At 38.8% G+C, this 24,327-nt stretch overlaps 1 protein-coding gene across 1 annotated transcript; it reads right to left on the bottom strand.

Annotated features, from left to right (window-relative positions):
- Window positions 1-5,296: 5,296 nt before the first annotated feature.
- LOC149811733 (uncharacterized) lies at window positions 5,297-23,665 on the bottom strand. The gene is made up of 3 exons (XM_089992910.1): window positions 23,361-23,665; window positions 6,184-6,332; window positions 5,297-6,082 (listed from the first exon to the last, which is right to left on the bottom strand). The coding sequence occupies exons 1-3, from the start codon at window positions 23,663-23,665 to the stop codon at window positions 5,553-5,555; spliced, it is 984 nt and encodes a 327-aa protein (XP_089849036.1). The 3' UTR covers window positions 5,297-5,552.
- Window positions 23,666-24,327: the final 662 nt, after the last annotated feature.

Genomic DNA, 24,327 nt, shown 5'->3' on the forward strand with positions numbered 1-24,327 from the left:
TACATTTTGCACACATACATGAAAAATTAATCAATTACATATATATATATATATCAATTTAATCAATGAAAACAATCAATTATAATAAATTTTTATATTTTGCACATATACATGACAAACTATTCAATTGCATTTATGTATATATATATATATATATATATATAATCAATGAAATCAGTCAATTGCAATGAATTTTTACCTGTCCACGAGCACCGAACTGTCTTTCCCGCTGTGACCTCTTTGTCAAAGCATGCACTTTCTCCTATGCATGCAGAGCAACAATGAACTTTTGAGCGGTGTTCGCATCCAATCCAGCCATATGAACTTCACTTACATCTATTTCTTGAGGAGGGTCTACATTAACCTCAACCCCTTGGTCAAGTAATTCTTCTGCCCTCTCACCACTCTACTACAGGTGGCCGCATCTCCAACTTTATCTATCTGAGCATTAAGGTTAGCAATAACCTCATAGTCAGCCAATGGGTCACCTTCCCCCTCCTTAGATACTTTTAGAATGGGAGACAAGATTGTATCTACAAATTGTTTAACTTTTTAGGCACATTCAGCCTTAGATATAAGCCACTTTAGAATTTGTAGTTGTTTAATGTACGACAATTTAGTTTTTTTTTAGCTCATTGCTTGAACATAATTGTATGTGATTATCGATGGTGCATTTTTTTATGGAAAACATCACCCATATTTTTTGCTATAGATGTGGCTCCCTCTCTACCCACTTATGCACACTAAGTCGTGTTTTCAAATTTTCAGTATAACTCAATTCATAGTTTTTTGTTGGCTTTTATTGTTGTGCTTGAGAAATTCTAGATAATATGGGTGTCCCTTTAACAGATTCAATTTTTTCTACAATAACAATACAGGAAATATTAAACAAGCATTGCAAAAAACAAACAACATATTTATGTTTCAAAAAGCATTTAAAAAAAATAAAAGTGAACATTGTTTCATTATGTCGTTAAACAAAATGGAACAATGTTTGATTCAACTGTTAAACAAAATGAAATAGTGTTTGATTCAACCGTTAAACAAAACAATGTTTGATTCAACTGTTAAACAAAAAGGCACATTGTGTTTACAGGAAAAACACATCATCGATGGTTCCACAACGATGAAATGCCTCTGATGAATAGTTGCCATAAATAGTTGATAGAAATATTTGACGAAAATAGTTGCTGGAAGGGAAAAAGGTTAGGGAAAAAAGATTAAAAAAACTAGATTGTGTGAAAATAATAAGGTTGGGGTCGGGTTTATATATGATTCGATAAAATATTTCGCTTGCAAATAGTTAAGTACGCGATATTAAGTGATTCACAAATTATGTTATGTGAGAACATGAAATATATGCAAATAAGTAGGATATTTGTGAATTTAGTGGTAAGTGGAGTTCACACATAAATTTATGTGATTTTGGAAGTATATGCGAAAAAGTATGATATTTGTGAATTTAGTGGTAAGTAGAGTTTCACTCATATTTTTGTGATTTCATGAAATATATGCGAAAGAGTATGATATTTGTGATTTTTGTGGTTTCAGTTTCACTGAGATTTTGCAAATAAATTTATGCGAGTTCATGAGGTCTAACTTCACATAAAAAAACTGTGATTATGGATTTAAGTAGGTGTTGGACATATTCGACTGGTGGTGCAATTTTATCGCAAAAATGTCTAAATTCACATTTGTGAAGGGTAAAAGTCTCCTAACGATATCAGATATTTGGAATTTTGGACATCGAGAGAATATTGGAAATTGTAAGCTTTTTAGGAAATTGTATCAAATTACTTGTACAGTACACGGTCATTTTTTGTTTAATTAATATAAAAAAAGATGAAATAATATGATAAAGAATGCCTAATCAAGCTTTGAGTAGGTCCCTCGATGGGTCAAACACTGCTAATACTGACCAACATATTCACAAACTTATTTTGGTTGGACCCTAGATGGACCCATCCAAGTCTGATATATAATGACTTAAAATGAAAACAAAAAAAAAACTAAAACACACACACACACACACACACACACACACACACATTTTGCAATCCTTTTGAGTTTCTCCCTTAACATCATTAAGACAACTTGTGGTTGCTTGAGAACAAGGGTATAAACAGATCAAATTTGGGCTAGATCCGAATCCAAATCCAAAATACATGTGGTAGTACCGGTTCCAGGAAAAAATGGACCAAAAGAAGCTATTTACATGTAAAAACTGCATTCATGTTAGATTTTTTATTCGGATCAACTTAAGATTTGATTTAAAATGTTGATGGAAATCTGAATCGAATCAGAAAGTGATCCAATTGAACAGATCTGAATCCACATTTGAATTTTACTTAAAGTATCCATATCTGAAAATACATGTTGGACTCGGATTGGATATCCAACCATATCCAATCCATTTGCAGCCCTAGTTGAGAACTACCCTAACACTCATAGATTATAAGACACTGAGGTAGGATTATAGATTCCAAAAGATGTGGAATCTAAGCTTTATCTGGTTACCGGTGTAAGGAGAGAGAAAGGAAGGGCGATGAGAAGGGTAATTGGTAAGGGGAGATGGGGGTGGATTTCATAACACCCTTGCTTGGATGTAGTTGAAATCCGGATATAGGAAGGGATTTGGCTTGCCCAATTCCTTCCATCCCCTATCCCATTTCCCCTCCCAATCCAATTCCGAGACACCGACCTCATTTCCCCTCCCAGCACAGGCTCTCAAACAAGAACCTAATGGAGTTTAGATTTTCATAAATGCCCATAGCTGACATTCCCAGTTATAATTGAAAAAATATCTTAGATAGGGAACTTTGAGCGAGTTTGAGAAGCACCTTAAGACATATTGAACTTAAAAAAATGGCAACTCTCTCTCTGGGACTTTAATGGTAAAGTAGTCCCCATCAGCATTCATATTAAGGAAGGAATTGCTGGCATAATTAAAGGGAGAACTTTGAATTTCCCAACTGCAAACATGACTCTCTCTCTCTCTCTCTGGGACTTTAATGGTAAAGTAGTCCCTATCAGCATTTATATTAAGGAATGAATCTATGGCATAATTAAAGGAGGAACACCCTCTCTCTCTCTCTCTCTCTCTCTCTCTCTCTCTCTCTCTCTCTCTCTCTCTCTCTCTCTCTCTCTCTCTCTCTTGTTTTGCGTTGCTGCCGGGTTCAATGTTTGTTGACCCTTTTCTTAATGTTGACGTCTCTCTCTCTGACTTTAATGGTAAACTAGTCCCCATCAGCATTCATATTAAGGAAGTAATCGATGGCATAGTTAAAGGGGGAACTTTGAATTTCCCAACTGCAAACATGACTGAATAAATAAACAAATAAACATTAAGATTATGGAACATAACGAACAGAAGAATCAATTCCTAAAGTAATTCAAACTGTGGGTCAAGAATATTTTGGATAGATAATATGCTTGAACTTGAACCAAACATCCATTCAAAAGTACCATGACCCTGAACACGTATCCCCCTAAGATCTCGCCTGCTTGTTTAGGCAAGATTTCCAAAATAACATTAACAGTGAGATGCACAAAAGTGTGCATGATTTTAACACCAATATGTCCCATGGAAGTCATCATTCTGACACATTTTGATCCACTCAAAAAAATACTTGCTATTTCCAACTTCAGCAACAATCCAAATCACTATATCCGAAGAAACTTATATTTATATAATCATCCTATTAGCATCATAGTTGAGACACATAATACTAAAAAGAGCATAAAAATTTGTATAATGCATTGCCCCCACTAGCAACAAAGTCATGAATCTACGTTAATAAAAATGCTTGTGAATTATCTGCGCTTTAAAATGTACCACAAACAGGCAACTGATTCATATCTACAGTGAATCATGGGATTAACAACTATAGCTTCTGCACACTCATGAGATTTAATGGCTAAAATCCCTTAGTGTAACTATTCTGCAGCAATTTAAATGCAGATGGTATTTTCTTTGGTTTTTTTTGCAAAATGATCCTTGCCTTTTCAGCGATTTGCAAATTAGACCCTGCTTTCTGCAAATTTCCAAACCGGTAACCCTGAGGTTAACATCCGTTATATTTCCTGATGGTAACCGTTAATGCTAAAGGCAAATTGATGGTTCTGCCCTTACGGAAGGACCATTTCACAAAATGCAAAATAAGGTAGGGACTAATTTGCAAAATGTAAGAAAAATGGTTATACCCTCATCCAAGGAACGGTTTGTAAAGAATGACTATTTTGAAAGAAAAAAATAAAAAACAGCAAAATGAATGTTTTTTCCACCATTTTTCTTACAAATTTGAATTTAAGCAAGGCTAGTTAGGCTATTCTATTGGGTTGTTATAAAACGAACGAATTTTTTTAGGGGATAAAAGAGAAACCAAAAAAAACATGATTTAATTCACTGTGAACCATATTTCCAAAAGAAAAGGATGACCCATTGCAATTCAGATAAGCCAAGAGACGAGTCCGCTCGTTTTTCTAACATGGAAATGAGCAAACAAAACTCAAAACAAGACACCTTTCTACTTTTATTTTTTCTCTCCATTCGACCCCTCTTTACCAATCAATTCCATCAATCTTTGTAAATTATGTGGCACAGTAACTTTTATAGATGGCATCCAACAACCAATCTTCGTAACTAATCAGTATCATGCACGAGAAGCTATCAATATGGCATAGCTGGTGAGAACCTCTCAGCTAATGAAAACCACCGTGTGAGAGAATCGTATGCCCAACAGCCGATGGGGAGCACTAAGCAGCGGCTGGAAAACCTGCTGAAAGCTATCAGACGGTGTTGGAGGATCTGCCGGATTGCTAGATTTGGGAGAGCTGGGAGGTTAAGAAAGAGGGTTGGGGATGCAGTTAGGGAAGAAAGAGCGTTAGGAATTACAGAGGATTTGGGGAAGAAACTTCTGGGGAGTGCAAATTAGTCATTGTACCATTTAACTATGGCCAACATTTGACCCTGGTTAGTTTGATGTCATCTTCAGGAAAGGACCATTTCCCACTAACGGTGAAAAAGTCAGGGACTAATTTGCAAATTTATGAAAAGGTAGGGGACTACTTTGAAAAAAAAAACCTATTTTCTTTTCAAGATTGAGGAAGATAATATTCGTAATAGATCCTAAAAGATGGTACAGAAATAAAACAACAAACTAAGATCCATCAATTACAAAGAATAGCTGAAAAGGTAGGGACTATTATGCAAAAAACACTTTTCTTTTTAGGATTGTGGAAGATAATATTAGTAACAGAACCTAAAACATGGGGCAAAAACGCAACAAACTAAGAACAATCAATTCCAAAGAAGAGGAAAGAAAGTTATTAATTCAGTTTTGCACTAACATTGAAACTTGAAAGCACGTGACATGGATCCTGAATCACCAGAATAGGGCAAGTGCAATTCAACTTCATACATCCATGAATGTATTCAACATTCTAAACTGGTCTGAGCATTGAAAAGCAGTAGTGGTAAAATTCAGTGTTCCTGCACTAAAACTTATCCACCAAGAACGAAGGGAAATCAAAGAACATCCAGCAGCCAAGGTTTAACCTGCATTGCATCTGGGAATTGGGAATGCTGGAACTGCAGGCCTGCGCACCAAGGTCGCTGGAGGAAAGAAACTTGATGGTTGAAAATGCACTTGCAGCTCATCATCCAAAACAGAACCAAATTGCAAATCCTGTGGCACCATTTTCGCCAATGGCTTTTGGTTCATGGATGGAGCAGTGTTGATCCCAACATTGTTCCATCCCTTTGACAGAAGACAGAGAGCACGCCCATCATCAGCACCCGATAAATTCTCTGCACCACCACCATCATCATGGAATCCATTCTTAAGTGACAATCTTTGCCCACCTGGCTCCATGTAACAATCGTGCAGCCTCCTTTCATAAAGAACATTTGAAGTTGGGTGGAGTAATAGCGTGTCTGGATTGGGGTTGAAGGACATCAGTCCAGGTGAAGTAGCAGGCCCCCGATCAAAAATGGCGTCACAACCATCAGTGCTCATGAGCTTTCCAGAGTTAAAATGCATTGATTGCCTATCTATGGTAAGACCAGTGGCGAACTGTCCACCTGATGATCAAACATATTCAGATCTTCCTTATAAATAAATGCCATCAAACATTATCATCCATTCCTACTCTACAAAAGAAAGTTTTGAGAAATTGACTCACCATAAAAGGTGGAAGGAGCACTAATTTGTGCAGGGTAATGGATCAAAGTCGCCAGGTTAGGCATGGGTTTCCTGCGGCGCTGATTATGACCAGCCAAGCGCCTTCTACAGCTGCGTTTATCTTCATCGAACTCCGCTAGATCATGAAACCTGTATAAATATCCATGAAAACAAACAAAAAACAAAAATATTCAAACTGACAATAGAAACGGGTTGGCTCAAAATATACAACAACTACACCTTCATCCCAAAACAATTGGGGTCGGTGATATGAACCAAAAAAGAAAATCATTTTGGGTCTTCCACATGAGTCCTTCTCCTCCAATCATTTCTATCCAATGCCATGTCCTCGGTGAGGTTCAAAGCATTCATATCCTTTCTTATCATTTCCATCCAAGTCTTCTTAGGCCTACTCCGACCTCTTTTAACTAATATATTTTTTCATTTTTCCATCTTTCTAACTAGAGCATCATTAGGCCTTCGCCGAATATGTCCAAACCACCGTAAACGATTCTCTCTCATCTTATTTTCAATTGGTGCAACGCCTACCTTCTTACGTATCTCCTCGTTCCGAATCTTATCTTTTATTGTATTTCCACACATCCATCTAAGCATACGCATGACTTCCATTAAATAGCTTATCAAAATAATTTTTCCATCTCTCCTTAATCTCCTCATCTTTGACTAAAACCCTTTGTGTTTCATCCTTGATACATCTAAAAATACCCAGATCCCTCGTCCTATCTCTCATCTTTGCAAGCTTATAAATACCCTTCTCGCCCTCTTTGGTATCCAACTTGTCATAAACCTCCTTATATACCTTATCCCCTCGCGTTTCGAACTACTTTTTTAGCTTCCTTCTTTGCTATCATATACTTCTCCAAATTATCATTATCACGATTCTTACTTAGATTTCTATAACACTCTCTTTTAACCTTAATAGCTAATTTGACATCCTCGTTCCACCATGATGTATCCTTACCTAGCGGTGCACGGCCTTTAGACTCACCCAATACCTCCTTAGTCACCTTTCTCATGACACCCGCTATCTTATTCCACATTGATTCTGAATCATCCTCGAGACACCAATCAGCTTCCTTAACTACCTGCTCTATTTAGCTTCTTTCAGTGCCCACCACTTAATTCTAGGATCTATCCTATGTCTATCCCTTTTGCGACATTGTCTAATTCTAAGATCTAAAATTAAGACTCTATGTTGTGTAGCTATACTTTCTCTCGATATAACCTTACAATCGATGCAACATCCCCTATCTCTCTTTTTAAGTAGGAAAAAATCTATCTAACTCGTATTAACCCCGCTTTTAAATGTTACTAGGTGAGACTCCCTCTTCTTAAACCAAGTGTTTGCTAAGATCATATCATATGACAAACCAAAATCTAAAATCCTTTCTCCACTTTCATTTCTTTCTCCTATACCATAGCCTCCATGGATACTCTCAAATCCATCCCTACTAATGCATACATGTCCATTAAGGTCACCGCCGCTGAAAAGCTTTTCTCCCTAAGATATCCCTTGTACTACTCCATCTAAATCTTTCCAAAATTGACGCTTAATGGAATCATCTAAACTTACTTGAGGTGCATAAACACTAATAATATTAATAATATTTATACATAATACTAATTTAATAAGTAAAATCCTATCACCCTTCCTACGGGCCTCAACTACATTATCTATAAACTCACGACTCATAACAATCCCTACTCCATTCCTGTTCCTATTTATTCCTATATACTAAATCTTATATCCCCAAGGTTCTATCACTTTTGCTTTCTCACCTACCCATTTGGTCTCTTGTAGACATAAAATATCAATCTTTCTCCTACATATAACATCTACTAACTCCACCAACTTACCAGTTAAAGACCCTATGTTCCAAGTGGCTAACCTAATTTTATGGTCTTGGAGTAACTTCTTTACCCCCACCGGTCCAACAAAGTGAGGGAACCCTTGCCTATTTGACACCATACCCGGGCGCCGGTGTGACGCGTCGCTTCTGGGCAACGACCTAACAACCCTTGCCCATTTATCACTGCCTCCGGGCCTATAGAGTACAGCGCGTCGCTCAATAGGGAACGCCCCAACGAAATTCTCATATTGGTTCATATTCATAGGGTATGACTAAGTTTTTATGCTGGCCGTCACTGGCTTACTGAAACCCTCCTCCTTTATCTGGGCTTGGGAGCGGCAGTGTATAACTAAACAGTTATACACAGGCAGAATCTATCAAAATGGAAAACCGAAGAAAAAGGCAATGTAGAAGAGACACACATGGGAGTTATTAACATCTATGTTTACACACACACATACACACATGGAAGTTAACATCTATAATCTCGACAACCGGACGTTAACACACGACAGTTTTGTAATACAAATTTTAAACTGACAGTGGTTTCATGCAGTGATTGACCATGGTCATTTTCATAATTTTATATAGATTTAAAGACACATTAACTAGTGGTGCTTTGGAAATGTAAAATATCTTCTAATGTGCAAGGTCCGACATTGTGGTGAACTTTGTTAATCTCCATGTATGGCTATGGAAGTCAACTGCTCTCTCTCTCTCTCTCTCTCTCTCTCTCTCTATATATATATATATATATATATATATATATATATATATATATATATATATATATATATGAGAACTGAACATATTAGGCCCACTTTTCTCGTTCTGCCCCATTAGGCCCCATAGGTTGAAGTGTTTTATGATAGATCTGAATCGTTAGATGTGTTTATCATGCTCGATTTAGTGGGAATAGACTCTTGGATCATGTTTTTTCAACGAAAAATGTATCTTTATGAGCCCAAAAAATTTGATGCCTTCATATCCATTGATTTTGGATCACCGGAAAACCCTGTATACAGGTCAGATTCCGGTGATCCAAAAGCTGGTTCCCACTAAACAAGACCTAAAGATCACATCTATGGTGTTAGATGCGAGAAAAAAATGCAAAAAACTAGACTTTTGAATGGGCCTAATGGGGCAGAACGAGAAAAAGGGGCAGCACCAGCGCATTACTATATATATATATCATTCTCAAGATTTTCTCAGCATGAATCTCAGGATATTTTTAAAAAAATTGTTTTCTCAGAAAAATCTTGGGTTAATTAGAATTATAAGTAATATTAAATTAAAATGTATATTTGATTAACACTATGTGAAATGATTCAAAATATAGCAAACAAAAACCAAAATAACTTGTTCTATTATTCTCTTTCAAAAGCAAGGGACAAATAGTCCCACATTGAAGGAGGCTCAGAGGAGTGCTCTCCCTTCCTGTAAAACAACTGCACTCTAGCTTGTCAAATTCAACTTTGTGTGCATGCGCGCCTTTCTCGTAGCCCCCCATGGCTGTTATCTTTTCTCAGGCAATGTATTAATAACTTTGTAAGTCTGTTTAGTGACCAAATTGCAATGCTCTTAAGCCTGAATTGCTAAGGGGGAGCTTTTGGAAAAAGCAATTTTATTGTGTTTTCTGTATGACAATTTTCTCGTGATAAATTGAAAATACCGATAATATTTAATATCGCTATGATGTGTGTGGAAATTTATATATTGTTAGGCCCTCTTCAAGATCCAGTTAAATCGGTTCGGAACTTAGACTTGAAAGGAGCCCTGAGCTAGCAATACACGGGTACTCTAGTATGAGCCTGACAAAAGCAAGAGGATTGAACCTGAGGTTCTTGCCCCTTTAAGGCTGAGCTAAACGGGGTGCAGACCCCCGCTGGACACGATGGGATATCGGTCTAAGGGTAATTGTGGTGAAAGTTTTGGAAGGTTCTGAGAAAATTTCTATAAAAATGAAAAAATAAGGTAGGCTAAAAACGAACCCGGAGGGCAATCAGGAGAGGGATTTGGTTCAGGTATGATATGAACTGAACCAAGGGCTTGTTGGACACATAAAGACGTTTGTCATGGATAGGATAGGATAGTCTACTAGAGGTCAAGGATCACTAAAATAGGTCATTAGGTGGCTGAGAGGCTCAAACGGTAAAAACAGTGTTGTGAAAAGCGTTGAGGCATAGCAATGCGTTCCACCAAAAATCGAGGCGAGGCGTAAAGCATAAGTCTCAAAAAAAATTTGAAAACTTAAAAAAAAATAAAAAATATCTAAAAATACAAATAAATAAAGAAATGCTTTATTGATGAAATAACAACCAATAAGAAATAGAAAATCTCAAATAAGTACTAAAAAAATATGAGATTAACATATAAAAGTAACTAAAAACTGATTACATAACTAGAAAATATATGAGATTAACATATAAAAGTAACATATAAAAGTAACTAAAAACTGATTACATAACTGGAAAATATATGAGATTAACCAACAAAAGTTAAAATCTGTCACATGGGTGCGGGTGCAGGTACGAGTACGGGTGCGACACGGGTGCAGAGCAATTTCAAAAATTTTGGACACGGGGACACAACTATATATATGTATATATATTTTTAAAATATATATATATATAACAATAATAAGACTCGGTCAAAGTTGTGCCCATTAGGGGACACGGTATTAGAAAATAATATATATGTATATATATGTAATCTTTTTTCTTTTTCTTTATTTTTTACTTCTTTAGTTTTTTTTTTTACTTTGTATTTTCTGTCAATTAATGACAGACTGTCACTGTGCTCACTGTGCAACTGCAAAGTCTGTTAAAGCATTAGAAACATTAGTCTGCTAAAGACAGACTGTGCAGGCTAAAGAATTAGAGACGTGGCTATATATATATATATATAAATATATAAAAAGATCATTTTTTTGTTTTTATACGTCTTTTGCCCTAAAAATGGACAAAAATAGACTCGTCCAGAGTTGACCGAGTCCAAAATGTGAACGGACTTAGCCCCAGTGCGTTGACCGAGTCCGACACTTGGTTGACCGTGTCTGTCCCATGTCTAAAGTCGCACCTGTGTCCGAACCCATGTCGGGGCGTGTTGACGCGGGTGCGTCGACCTTATAGCCGAGTCCGTGTGACTTAGGTTAAAATATACTAAGAAACTGATTACATAACTGAAATAACTGAAAAATATATAAGATTAACCTACAAAAGTTAAAATATATGAGATTATTCTAAAAAATATGAGATTAACATATAAAAGTAACTAAAAAACTGATTACATAAATGGAAAATATACGAGATTAACCAACAAAAATTAAAATATACTAACTAATTACATAACTAAAATAACTGGAAAATATTTGAGATTAACCTACAAAAGTTAAAATATATTAGATTATTCTAAAAAAAAGATATTTCACTTGGACTCTTGAAATATCTTTTCCATATGCATGATGTATCATTTTCTCAAGCATAGGCTTGTTTCTTTGATGGTTTATATCTTTTTTATTTATATGTTAGTTCATACTAGAGGCCATTGAGATGCACGTCTCTATGATGGTTTATATCTTTCTGTTCTGACTATTGTTTTAATGTTTGATTTTACCCACTGCACAATGTTAATTAATAATTATGCTAGACCTGGATATTTGTGATCACATGGCAACTAATCTCATAAGTTCTGAAAAGAATTTTGTTTGGAATCCTCTTAAGGCACAACAAAAAGTCATCTCCACTTGAGACAAAATATAGTGCAAAAAAAGAATGCTACAAGTGGGAGCGAGAGTACACCCACAGACAGAATAGAGCATTCTGTTCCTGTAGGCTCTGTTTTCTTTCTATGCAGTAGCTTCTTTTTATAGATAGTTGGAAATCCTATGAATTGTTTTGCCAATTTAAGTAATTGTGTATTCTTGTTGATTATATCTCAAAAATCTTATTGTACCAAAAAAAAATTTGTGCCTCAAGCTTATGCCTTGAGGCACAAAGGCGCACCTTTTGCTCTTCAAGGCACGTTTTTTATAACGCTGGGTAAAAACATGTGCAATTTTAATGTTTCAGGTCTCGAACGTGGGTAGGGTCTTAGCTAAGACTTGGATCAGTTCCAGAGGTTGTGTAGCAGGTCTACGGATGTCCTAAATGGGTTTACACATTTAAGTGTGGTCCGGGTAGGTGAAAGAGATCGAAAGAGGCAAAACAACCAGCAGAACAAGACTGCATTGTTCTTTCAGATGTGGTCTTGGCCTAGACGACTTGGGCGGCTTTAGGGAAGGTTAGAGACTGGTCCTATGGTATGATAGAGGTTCAGAGAGTGGTATAAATACCTGAGACACGTTCGTAAGGAGAGGCTGATCAACAGAAACACGGCCGATAAAGCTCCTACATCGATTTTCAAGGTAGGGATCACTCCACAACGAAAATACGAGTACAAGAATAGCTTGGGCCCTTGGAATTGATGAAGCACCAGCCTATGAAGGCTTGGTCTCACGTGTATCACAAAGAGGAGAAAGGAAAAAACATGAAGGAGGAGAGAAAAAAGAAGAAAAAGAGAGACTCATCCAGAAAGAGGGGGATGACTAGAAGGAGAGAGAGCTTGAGAAATTTAAATATCTTATTCAATAATGTATAAAGGGGAACCCTAAACCTGTATTTATACATGAGAGGCCCAAGATAGAGTCACTATCCAATCAATATATCCTAAAGCATAAAGACTCCTACTGAAAAATAAAAATTGAGTAAGGACTCTAGAGTACTTCCTCTAAAAGAACTCCTTTAAAAGAATAAATCAACTAAGGACTCTTCTATAGTTAATTAACTCTAATCAGCTTATAGACCGTGGGATGTCCCTAATCGGCTTGCCTCCTCTTCTTGACATGTGTCCTGCTTCTTATTCTCTTGCCCGGAACTCTAGATCTCCAACTTGTCACCCATTAAAAAAGCCATGTCAGTTGTCACATCATCAACTTGGGCCCCACCTAGGCTTAGACGACCCTCACTGCCTCCAGAAAAAGGCATGTGAATCCTGAAGCTCGGATCCACACCTTCAGAAATTCGAGCCGTAACATATATATAGTGAATAGTGTAACGATGAACTTGCAAAGAGATTGAGGTTGCATCAGGCGCGTGCATGATCAGTTGTGCATGCATGTCTGTTGAAAAAAAAAAACTTTAGCAGCAGTCGCAACTGCTGCTAAAGGGTTTATTTGCACGATCAAACACGCAATGTGATCGACTGCATTCGACATGAGGGTCTCTCTCTCTCTCTCTCTCTCTCTCTCTATATATATATATATATATATATATATATATATATATGGGTAAATCCAGTGTTGTAAAAAGCGTTGAGGCGTAGCGAGGCGCTCCACCGAAAACCGAGGCGAAAAGTAAGCTTTGAGGCGTAAAGCGTAAGCCTCAAAAAAAAAATTGAAAACTTTACAAAAAAATTAAAAAAATATCTAAAAATACAAATAAATAAAGAAATGCTTTATTGATGAAATAACAACCAATAAGAAATAGAAAATCTCAAATAAGTACTAAAAAATATGAGATTAACATATAAAAGTAACTAAACACTGATTACATAACTAAAAAAATATGAGATTAACCAACAAAAGTTAAAATATACTAAGAAACTGATTACATAACTGAAATAACTGAAAAATATATGAGATTAACCTACAAAAGTTAAAATATATGAGATTATTCTAAAAAATATGAGATTAACATATAAAAGTAACTAAAAAACTGATTATATAACTGGAAAATATATGAGATTAACCAACAAAAGTTAAAATATACTAAGAAACGAATTACATAACTGAAATAACTGGAAAATATATGAGATTAACCTACAAAAGTTAAAATATATGAGATTATTCTAAAAAAAAGATATTTCACTAGACACTTGAAATATCTTTTCCATATGCATGATGTATCATTTTCTCAAGCATAGGCTTGTTTCTTTGATGGTTTATGTCTTTTTTATTTATATGTTAGTTCAGACTAGAGGCCATTGAGATACATGTCTCTATGATGATTTATATCTTTCTAATTTCAGTTTTGACTATTGTTTTATTATTTGATTTTACCTACTCCACAATGTTAATTACTAAGTCACAAGGATCAGGCCAACCAGGTGCCGCACCCGCGTTGACGCGACGCGGGTGCGCGTGTGGGTGCAGCACCTGATGCGGTCAACCCAACCCTGGGTGCAGTCAACGCACCTAGGGTCATTTATGTCCAATTTATGGGCCTTAAAAAAAATAACGCTCGATAAAATGGCTGCGCGGAGAGGAGGATTAGGGATTTTTTTTTTGCCCTAATCCTCCCTGCCTCTCCTCCCGACCTCTTCTACTGAAGCAGATGACGACCTCTCCACCGGACCCTCTCCGCCGCCGATGACCTCTCCACCGGACCTCTCCTCCTCAGGTACTCTCTCTCTCTCACTCACTCACTTACTCTCACTCGCTCTCTCTATCTCTCCATCGCTCTTCTCCCTCTGTCTCTATCTCTCGCTCCATCTCTATCTCTTCTCTCACTCTCAATCTCTCTATCTCTCGCCCCTTCGAACTTTTGGAATCATCATAAACTTGGATACAATGATTATTCTGACATTAAAAAAATTGTAAGCGATTAGTAGAAGAAGAATCTCAATGAACAGGTTTTTTCTAGAACAATGTAATAGGAGTAAATCCAATGTTGTACTATAAGTGGCTCCCATGATTCCATGGGTGCATATTGAATCTTATGAAAAACCATGTCAGTCTTATGAACTCCCAATGAAAAAGTGATGTTTACTTGCATTTATTTATACACAATGAATCTTCAGTAATTTAAAGTCTCTTACAACCAATTGCAATTTCTTGCAAACACTGAGAACACATCATTGCAAACTACTAATTCTATCAGTAACACACTTCAAGACTTCATTTGAAGACAATTCTCAGCCTTTTCATGAACAGTGTAGAAGAGGATGCGATGCACAGCCACCTGTGTGTAGAGAGAGAGAGAGAGAGAGAGAGAGAGAGAATAGAAAACTCGTTTAACTCTTTGATTAGGGCTTCTCTCTATATTAAATAGAGAGAGGCTAAAAAGAGAAATTACATCTAAGTCCTTATGAGAACAAAATTTCAAAAAAACCTCTAATATGAAAGAACTTAAACTAGAAACCACCTATTCTCAACACTCCCCCTCAAGCTGGAGCATAGATATCAATCATGCTCAGCTTGTCACAACATTTTGAGAAATTTGGCCTAGCAAGAGGCTTTGTAAACATATCTGCAACTTGGTCTTTTGACTTTAGGTATTTGGTAGTGATATGACCAGCGTGAATCATATCTCTTACATAGTGGCAATCAACCTCAATGTGCTTTGTTCTCTCATGAAAGACAGAATTGTTTGCTATATATGTTGCCGCTTTGTTATCGCACATCATGGTCATTAGAGAGGAAACCTTCACCTGGAGATCATGAAGAACAGTGCGAACCCACATCAATTCAGCAGTTGTTTGGGCCATAGCCCGATATTCTGATTCTGCACTCGACCTGGAAACCACATTTTGTTTCTTACTTCTCCATGAAATCAAGTTGTCTCCCAAAAACACACAAAATCCCGTGGTAGATTTTCTATCTACTACAGATCCAGCATAGTCAGCATCAAAATAGGCTACTATCTCTAGAGTTCCACCTTTCCTGAACAATAACCCTTTTCCAGGAGAGGATTTTAGATATTTGAGAATCATTATGGCTGCATTCCAGTGTACCTCAGTTGGTTTGTCCATAAACTGGCTAACTTTGCTTACTGCTAAAGCAATATCCGGCCTAGTCACAGTTACATATAATAACTTCCCTACTAGGGAGCGATAGCTTTTGCTATCAACTGGTTTTGACCCTTCTTCAAACAACTGAACTTTATGGTCCATGGGAATATTTGCTGGTTTAGCTCCCAACATGCCCGTTTCCTTTAATAAGTCAAGAACATACTTCTGTTGAGACAAAACCATCCCTTTACGGCTCCTAGCAACTTCTATACCCAGAAAATACCTGAGTGAATCAAGGTCTTTTGTAACAAAGTGTTTTTGAAGATGAGTCTTTGTGGCTTCAATAGCTTTCACATCATCTCCTGTAAGAATGATGTCATCCACATATACCACCATAACAATTATGCCAGAGCTAGTTTTCTTTATAAAAAGTGTATGATCTGCTGCTGATCTATTAAAGCCAAAGCTTGACATCACTTCAAACAACTTTTGAAACCATGCACGAGGACTTTGTTTCAAGCCATAAATCGCCTTTCTCAATCTACACACCTTCTGACACTCCCCTTCAACCTCGAATCCTGGAGGTTGTTGCATGTAAACGGTCTCAGATAGATCCCCATATAGAAATGCATTTTTCACATCTAATTGGCACAAGCTCCAACCATGCTGAACAACTACTGAGAGAACAAGACGGATGGTACCCATCCGTGCAACAGAAGAAAAAGTTTCAAAGAAGTCAATACCATATGTCTGAGTATACCCTTTCGCTACTAATCTAGCCTTGTACCTTTCAATAGAACCATCAGATTTGTACTTTATTGTATATACTCATTTACATCCAACAATGTCAGCATCTGCTGGGGAATCAACTAGATCCTAGGTATGCTGAGATACTAAAGCATTCATTTCTTCTTGCATAGCCAGCTTCCAGCGATTATCAAGTTCTGCCTGTTGATAGTTCAGAGGAATAGTTTCAGCAGATAAGGCTGAAATAAAAGACTTCATCTGATGTCCAATTCTGGCATGGGAGACAAAATGAGATATGGGATATAAGGTACATTGTCGTGTCCCCTTTCGTAGAGCAATAGGCCTGTTATCATCATCCTGAAGATCACTATTGTCAGTAGAACTTACCTCAGGAGAAGAAGAAGATGAAGGCTCTTGCGGAAGTGGATCTCTACGCACATATACCAATGGAGGATTATTAAATCTGGAAGAGGATGAGGATGAAGTTTGGTTCAGTAATGAGGGCACAGATTCCAAAGGAAAAGGAGGTATAGGTAATGGAAAAGACTCAACTGGATCAACCTGCAGCGGGGAACCAGAAATAGAGTAATATGGAGAGGATTCCAAGAAAGATACATCCGCACTGACATACTCTCGGCGAGAAATAGGATCATAACATCGATAGCTCTTTTGATTTTTTGGATAACCTATAAATATGCATTTTGTAGCTTGAGCAGCTAATTTATCACGGTCAGGGCCAAGTTTGTGTACAAAACAAACACATCCAAATATTTTTGGCGAGAAAGAAAAAAGTGGGGCATTAGGTTTTAGGATATGTAATGGAATTTGATCACCCACAGAAGACGAAGGCATGCGGTTGATCAGATAGCAAGCAGTGGTAATTGCATCACCCCAGTATAATGCAGGAACATTGGATTGAATCATAATGGTCCTGACAACATCAAGCAGGTGCCGATGTTTTCGCTCAGCCACCCCATTTTGTTGAGATGAATAGGCACAAGAAGTTTGGGGTTGGATGCTATGATCTTGGTAAAATTGTAACAGACCTTTTGATTTAAACTCGAGAGCATTATCAGTGCGAACAATCTTGACAATAGATTCAAACTGAGTTTTTATTTCAAGAATTAGGGATTTGATAATACTTGGAACTTCAAATCGTTCTTTTATTAAAAAAACCCATGACAACTTAGAGAAATCATCAACAATAACAAGATAATAACGACACTGAGTCCTAGTAGGAATCTTACTAGGACCCCATACATCTTCATGAAGAAGTTCAAAAACTTTATTACTAGACTGACTCTGACTCGAAGGGAACGAACTTCGATGATGCTTGCCCAACTGACATGCTTCACACTGAAATGATGTGGTGGAAGGAATCTGAGAAAAGACCGACCGAAGCTTTGACAATGAAGGATGACCAAGACGACGATGCCACTGAACAAGACTGAATGAATGTTCCACTGCAGCATGAACAGTACCCATTGGATGATGTAGGTAGTAAATTCCATTTTCTTCATAGCCTCCACCAATCTTCTTCCCCGTCAGCAAATCCTGAAAATGACAACCCATTGGATCAAATATTACTCTACAGTTTTGTTCTTTTATAAGACAACTAACAGAGAGTAAACTTTGAGGAAAGTTTGTAGCATGAAGAGCATTTTCAACTGTAATGAGAAGGATATAGAAATATTTCCCTGACCAACAACCGGGGAGGAGCTCCCATCGGCTAACGAGACTCCAAGCTGAGCCTTAATATCCTTTAGATCTGAAAAAACACGTGAATTTCCACATAAATGTCTGGATGGACCAGAGTCAATAACCCACTTACTATCAGTCGGATGAAGATGATTTCCGGTTGAATAGGCAACACCAGCTACAGGAGGGGTGGAACTCAAAGGTCGAAGAGCTATCAGCTCATCATATTCCGCACGATTAAGGGTGATACTACTTTCATTTGCAGAGATATTCTCTTGTACATTTGTTGCTTCGATAGTAGTAACATTTGCTTTAGGAGTATATGACTTTGATGAAGAAGAGGTTGGCCGACCATGCTTATCCCAACAACGATCTTCTAAATGTCCAGATTTTCCAGAGAATGTACATTGAAGCTTTCCTCTGCCTCCCATACCACGTCTACGTCCTCGTCCTCTGATATTCTTAATATTTCCACGCCCATAACTAGATGAGACAACAAGAGCAGATGACTGAGTCACAGGCTAAGATTGTGGTAGAGAGATCGCAAGTCTACTCAGACGATTGTAAGCATCAGCAAGAGTGGGAACATCTGATCCAGTCAACATTTGAACTTTTGCAACAGAAAAATCTGAAGAAAGACCTGTAAGAAAACGAGCAACCATGGTTTGTTCTTGATGATCATTTTGCTTCGAGCAACAAAGAGGCATGTGAGCATTAAGTCTTTCAAACACAACTTTGACAGAGGCATAGTACTGGGCCAAGGTATGATCTCCCTGTTGCAAATTATATATTTCATGTTCGACTTGCAGAATACGACTCACATTCGTTTCTTGTGAGTATGTATCACGAAGATTGTCCCACATCAGTTTGGCTGTATTATAGTAGATCAATCCATCTCCAATATAGGGTTCGACACTATTCATGATCCATGACATAACTATGTCATTATCTTCATCCCAAGTAACATATTTTCCCAATTTCTCAGTGGGTTCGCCTTCCAACAAAATATGTTTTCGACGATGTCCAGATACCGACATCATAAAAGTTCTGGACCACCTGGCATAGTTGGTTTCATTCAACCTTACGAAAGAGCCATACGAGAAGGGATTGGCAAAAGCCTTATACTCCGCAATATGTTCCATTTTGGAATCACATTTCGAAGTTTCAGCCATACTGAAGATGTGATTCAAATAAAAATCAGATTACCTCACTTGAACAGCAAGTGTTCAAGAGGAATTTTCAACTCAGCAGGAAATCACACCTGTTGTTTCCACAAAAACAGCAGCCCACAAACAAAAAAAATTCAACACAGCAGGAAATCACACCTACTGTTTTCCACGACAGAAGTATAACTTAAACTACCATGCTTCTTTCCAAAAAAAACTCGACACAGCAGGGAGTCACGACTGTTGAAATCCACATTCTGAAATAAACCAACCAACTAAAAACCAACTAAAGTTCAGGAATCACGAACATTGTTGAGCCCAAACACATCACGACCAATGATAGTATGCAGTCGCAAAACAAATATTCACTACACCTGCTGTTCTCCAAGCATATAAGGCACAATATCTCCAATAAGTCTTCAGGGCACAGTTAGACAGATCAATTATATTTCGATCACAAGCAATCAACACAGGAAAAGAAATCTGTAATCACGGCAGAATTCTGATCACACGTAATCAGCACAGAAAAGAACTCAGCAAAATTCTGATCACACGCAATCAACACATGAAAGAACTCAGCAATCACGGCAACACAGGAAATGAAGATTTTTGCTGCTCCCAAACAGCAGGAACACAACTCGACAACTCACGAACACAGGAAAGATCTCACGTCATGGCAGGAACAGGACTCGACAACAACAGGTCACGGCTGGAGATCCAGATGAGGAGCTCAAGGGTTACGGCTCCACATCTTCTCCTTAGATCTGACGACAGATCTGGGTAACATCCCAGATCTGTTATCAGATCTTCCATAATCAAACAAGACCAACCTGATTTTAAGAAGTTGTATTCGTTGATGAAGATCAATCCCTGTTGATCACGCTCCCGAGATCGAGGGCTTTGATACCATGTAGAAGAGGATGCGATGCACAACCACTTGTATGTGTAGAGAGAGAGAGAGAGAGAGAGAGAGAGAGAGAGAGAGAGAGAGAGAGAGAGAGAGAGAGAGAGAGACGGCTGGAGAATAGAAAACTCGTTTAACTCTTTGATTAGGGCTTCTCTCTATATTAAATAGAGAGAGGCTAAAAGGAGAAATTACATCTAAGTCCTTATGAGAACAAAATTTCAAAAAAACCTCTAATATGAAAGAACTTAAACTAGAAACCACCTATTCTCAACAAACAGCACTGACGAAAGGCATTAAACTCAATAACCAGAATTCGCAGAAATTCATTTGAAAGCCATGCAGGCCTCATTCATGTGGTTTGACGTTTCTAGCATATAGAGTGTGAATAGTATTAGGTGCTTAGGTCTTGTCTTTGACCCTGTATTTATACAAACTTTCTGTTTGATACTTTGCTTAAACAATTATAACATTTGATGTGACTAATACAAGTAAATTGGTTAATTTACTAGTGTTCAAATTTTAATAATTAACAAGGTTACTAGTTTAATAATTGGTTACTACTGAAAAACCCCAGATGCATAATTGTTTTTTTATTTCATTAGTGTTATTGTTGTTAACTGTTAAAACTTAAAAACCCAGATGCATATATATATATATATATATATATATATATATATATATATATATATATATATATATATATATATATATATATTTTTTTTTTTTTTTGCAGCACACTCACACCCCCGCACCCAAGTTTTTTTAGAGTGCCGCACTCTCGCACCCGCACCCATGATACGCGCCACCGTGCAGCCTGCAGGCGGCAGCCAGAGCGTCAGGCGACAGGTCCGTCAGGTGACGGACCCGCATACCCGAGCACGCAATCTGCAACCGGCGAGCAGGTCCCCAGGCTGATGCAGTAGACCACGCGCAGAGTGCAGCCCAAGCTTCTGTTGCACTGGCCAATGTCACGCTGCTGATACGCTCCCACAAGGTGGACCGCACCAGCAGCACGCACGGTCTCCAAGTTGTGCGTTGGAGGAAGGGCTTGCGTGTGCAAGTGGCCACACAGTAGGTTTAGGAGAGCATCCCCCTGCGGAAGGCACGCCGCAGGGCGCAGTTTCGGCAAGTGTGTGCCCAGGCCTGGGTGCCTGTGTACCGACCCCTGCAGGATGTGCAGGGGTCCAGTCTGTCTCAGAGAGCCGTTGGGGGCTCTCCTTTTTTTATTTGGCGCCCCAGCCATGGGAGCCCGTTTTTTGTAAAGGCTTATGTGCCTCCCTTTGTTGTATTCTCTTTTATCGATTAGTGGAATTTTCGGAATAGAAATCCCCTGTCTGGGTTCCCTTTGCCTCTCAGCTTCAACAGGCGCAAGCCCTGGGCCGGACTCACCTTGTGAGTAGCCAGGGACGTGGTTCTTCCCTTGGTCGGTCGGTGGTCGCGTGGCTCTCGACTCCGGACTTCGTGGACTCGCGCAGCGAGTAGCCAAGGGACGTGGTTCTTCCCTTGGTCGGCCGGTGGTCGCGTGACTCTCGACCCCGGATCTTTCTTCTACAGCTTCGGCAGCAGCAGGCCACGGCGTCGTGCGCCAGCCTACCTCCGTAGCTCCCCCGCAACACCGCAAGCTGTTGCGCAGGCCTCAGCTGCGCGATGCTCCACCCCATCATCAGCACAGTCCTCGCATGTGCGCAAGCAGTGCAACGCGCCGAGGACACCTCTCTTGCGCAGGCCCCGACCGCGCTTGTCTTCCTCACCAGCATCGCTCTCCGCATGCGCATCGTGCATAGAACCTCCCTGGCGCAGGCGAAGAGCCTCCCTCCCGCAAACCTCTCGCCGCGCCCCTTTCTCCGCACCATATAAAAGTTATGCGCCTTGTGGCGTTGTTCTTGTGAGATATGCATGCAATATTACCTATGATTCTATTGATGTTTGATGATGTCTTATGTAGCTGATAGAGACCAAAATGTGATTTTATGGTTGTATTTTGTGCAATTCATCATTGTTTCATGTATGATTTTTTAGAATTTTTGTTATTTTTTCTGATTTTTCTTGATTTTTTTTATTTATTAGAAATTTTTTATTAAAAATGTACGATAGGTTCACGATACCATATGGTGTTACTTTGGAACTGACCGATACGGGTAACGATACAGGTAACCGACGATCTACAGTTCACTAAAACTTCAAAAAAGAAAAAGATAAAGAGAAAAACAAAAATGAAAGAGTGTTCCGCCTCCACCAACAAGCTATGCACAATTGCCAGCCAAAAATATGCAAAAATGTAGAAAGAGAATCTAAAGTGAACATAATCATTTCCTAACTGAATGGAATAGGAAAATACCATTCAAAGAAAGACGGAACCAACCGCCAACAAGCAAACCACATATGAAGTCTCATATCAACAAAATTTGAAAAAGAAAAAAACATAAAAGGAAAAGAGCACTCTAAATCTGAAAAAAGAGAAAAGGCAAAGAGAAAATGAAAAAGCAGCCACACCAAAATTAACATCAGATGATTGTAGGAAAGCAACAACCCGTATCCGAAAAAGGAACAAGGCCACAAAAAGAATACATAACTAATTATATGTCTTCATATCCATGAACAGTTCCAGTTATTGTCCAACCAGCAACCCAGCAAAAAACAGATGCAAGGGCATAAGGAAAGATCTCAACTACCGAAACAGCCAAGCAAGAATAGGACCAACATTTACAAAAAAAACAGAAAGGAAGGAATCGAAGCACCAAAAAGCGATGATACCAAAGAGAGAAAAACACAGAAAATATTCACCAAAAGCTTATAATAACACCAAAGTAAATAGAATTAACTCACCATTATTTCACATAAAAAAAATCCTAAAACCAATTAAGCTCCATCCACAATATTAATAACCAAAAATGGAACAACCCATAAGTTCGATTCGCAAGAAAAATTATAATAAAAAGAAAAGCAAAGAAATCCACATACAGGAAATCAATGATCGAGAGAGAGAGAGAGAGCGACCCCTCACTACCCTCCAGGGCCTGACCTGCTGCACTGCTGGCAGAACCTCTGCTTGCTGCCGGCGACGACGACGTCCGGCGATTTGGAGTGCGTCTGACAGACCCGGTGCCGGAAGTGATACGACTTCCCCGTCGAGAGGTCGGCGCCGCACCCCTCCACCTGGCACCGGCTCTCAGCTGCCGACCTCGCCCTCTTCTTCTTCCCCACCGCCGACGCCCCAGTGGCCGGAAGAGGATGAGGAGTCCCACCGCCCGCCCGCCCTCCTCCGCCCACCGCCCCGCAGAAATCCCTAATCCGCGACACCGAAGACGACGACGAATCCATTTCCATCCCCCTCTGTCTCTCTCAGAGGATAAAGATACCAGGAGACGCAGGGAAGAGAATCGGATAGGTTCCTTTGCGGGTCGTGTCCCTCTCTCTCAGAGCTGGCCGGGGTGGAGGCCCGAGTCGAAGGCCATGGCCGTCGGCCAGCCAAGCGGTGGCTGTTTTATTCGCGGTCCCGTGGAAACGAAATTACCATTTTGCCCCTATTGATTCTTTACCCTTTAGTGTAAGCTTACTGTACTGGACCAATCAGTGTCTGCATGCGAAATTGCTTGTTTGTGCTGTGGGCCCTCGTGGCAGCTTAGGGCGGGCCCACTGTTCTGGGGTCAATAATCACTGGCCCCTACTTCTACGCCACGTTGTTAAGGATCCAAAGCGGTTGGATACGGGTCGGATCTGTTTGATCAGAATCTGAATTCGAAATCTGGGTCTAGATCAGATGAAGTACGATTAAATCCAGATCCGAGATGTATTTGCAGTGCTGGATTGGTTAAAAGAAGAACGAAATGGATTGGATATGATTTGAATTTGAATGTAGATCCGGAAGAAAAGTCTGATCAGAATCCAACCCAAATCCAACATTAATCTAATTGATCAATTCCGTATCCAATCCGATCGAATGCATGCTTGGATCTTGTTCTAAGAATCCATATCCATCAGTAAATTGT

This window comes from Nuphar pumila, chromosome 17, assembly GCF_984573655.1.
Source record: "Nuphar pumila chromosome 17, dmNupPumi1.hap1.1, whole genome shotgun sequence".
NCBI classification, from domain to species: Eukaryota; Viridiplantae; Streptophyta; class Magnoliopsida; order Nymphaeales; family Nymphaeaceae; genus Nuphar; species Nuphar pumila.

Excerpts from the sequence above, each read along its gene's own strand:
- LOC149811733 (XM_089992910.1), bottom strand. The coding sequence starts at position 23,665 with ATGGAAATGGATTCGTCGTCGTCTTCGGTGTCGCGGATTAGGGATTTC. Across the intron at positions 6,333-23,360 it reads TTCTGCCAGCAGTGCAGCAG|GTTTCATGATCTAGCGGAGT; the intron begins GTCAGGCCCTGG and ends ATATTTATACAG. Across the intron at positions 6,083-6,183 it reads TGCTCCTTCCACCTTTTATG|GTGGACAGTTCGCCACTGGT; the intron begins GTGAGTCAATTT and ends TTTGATCATCAG.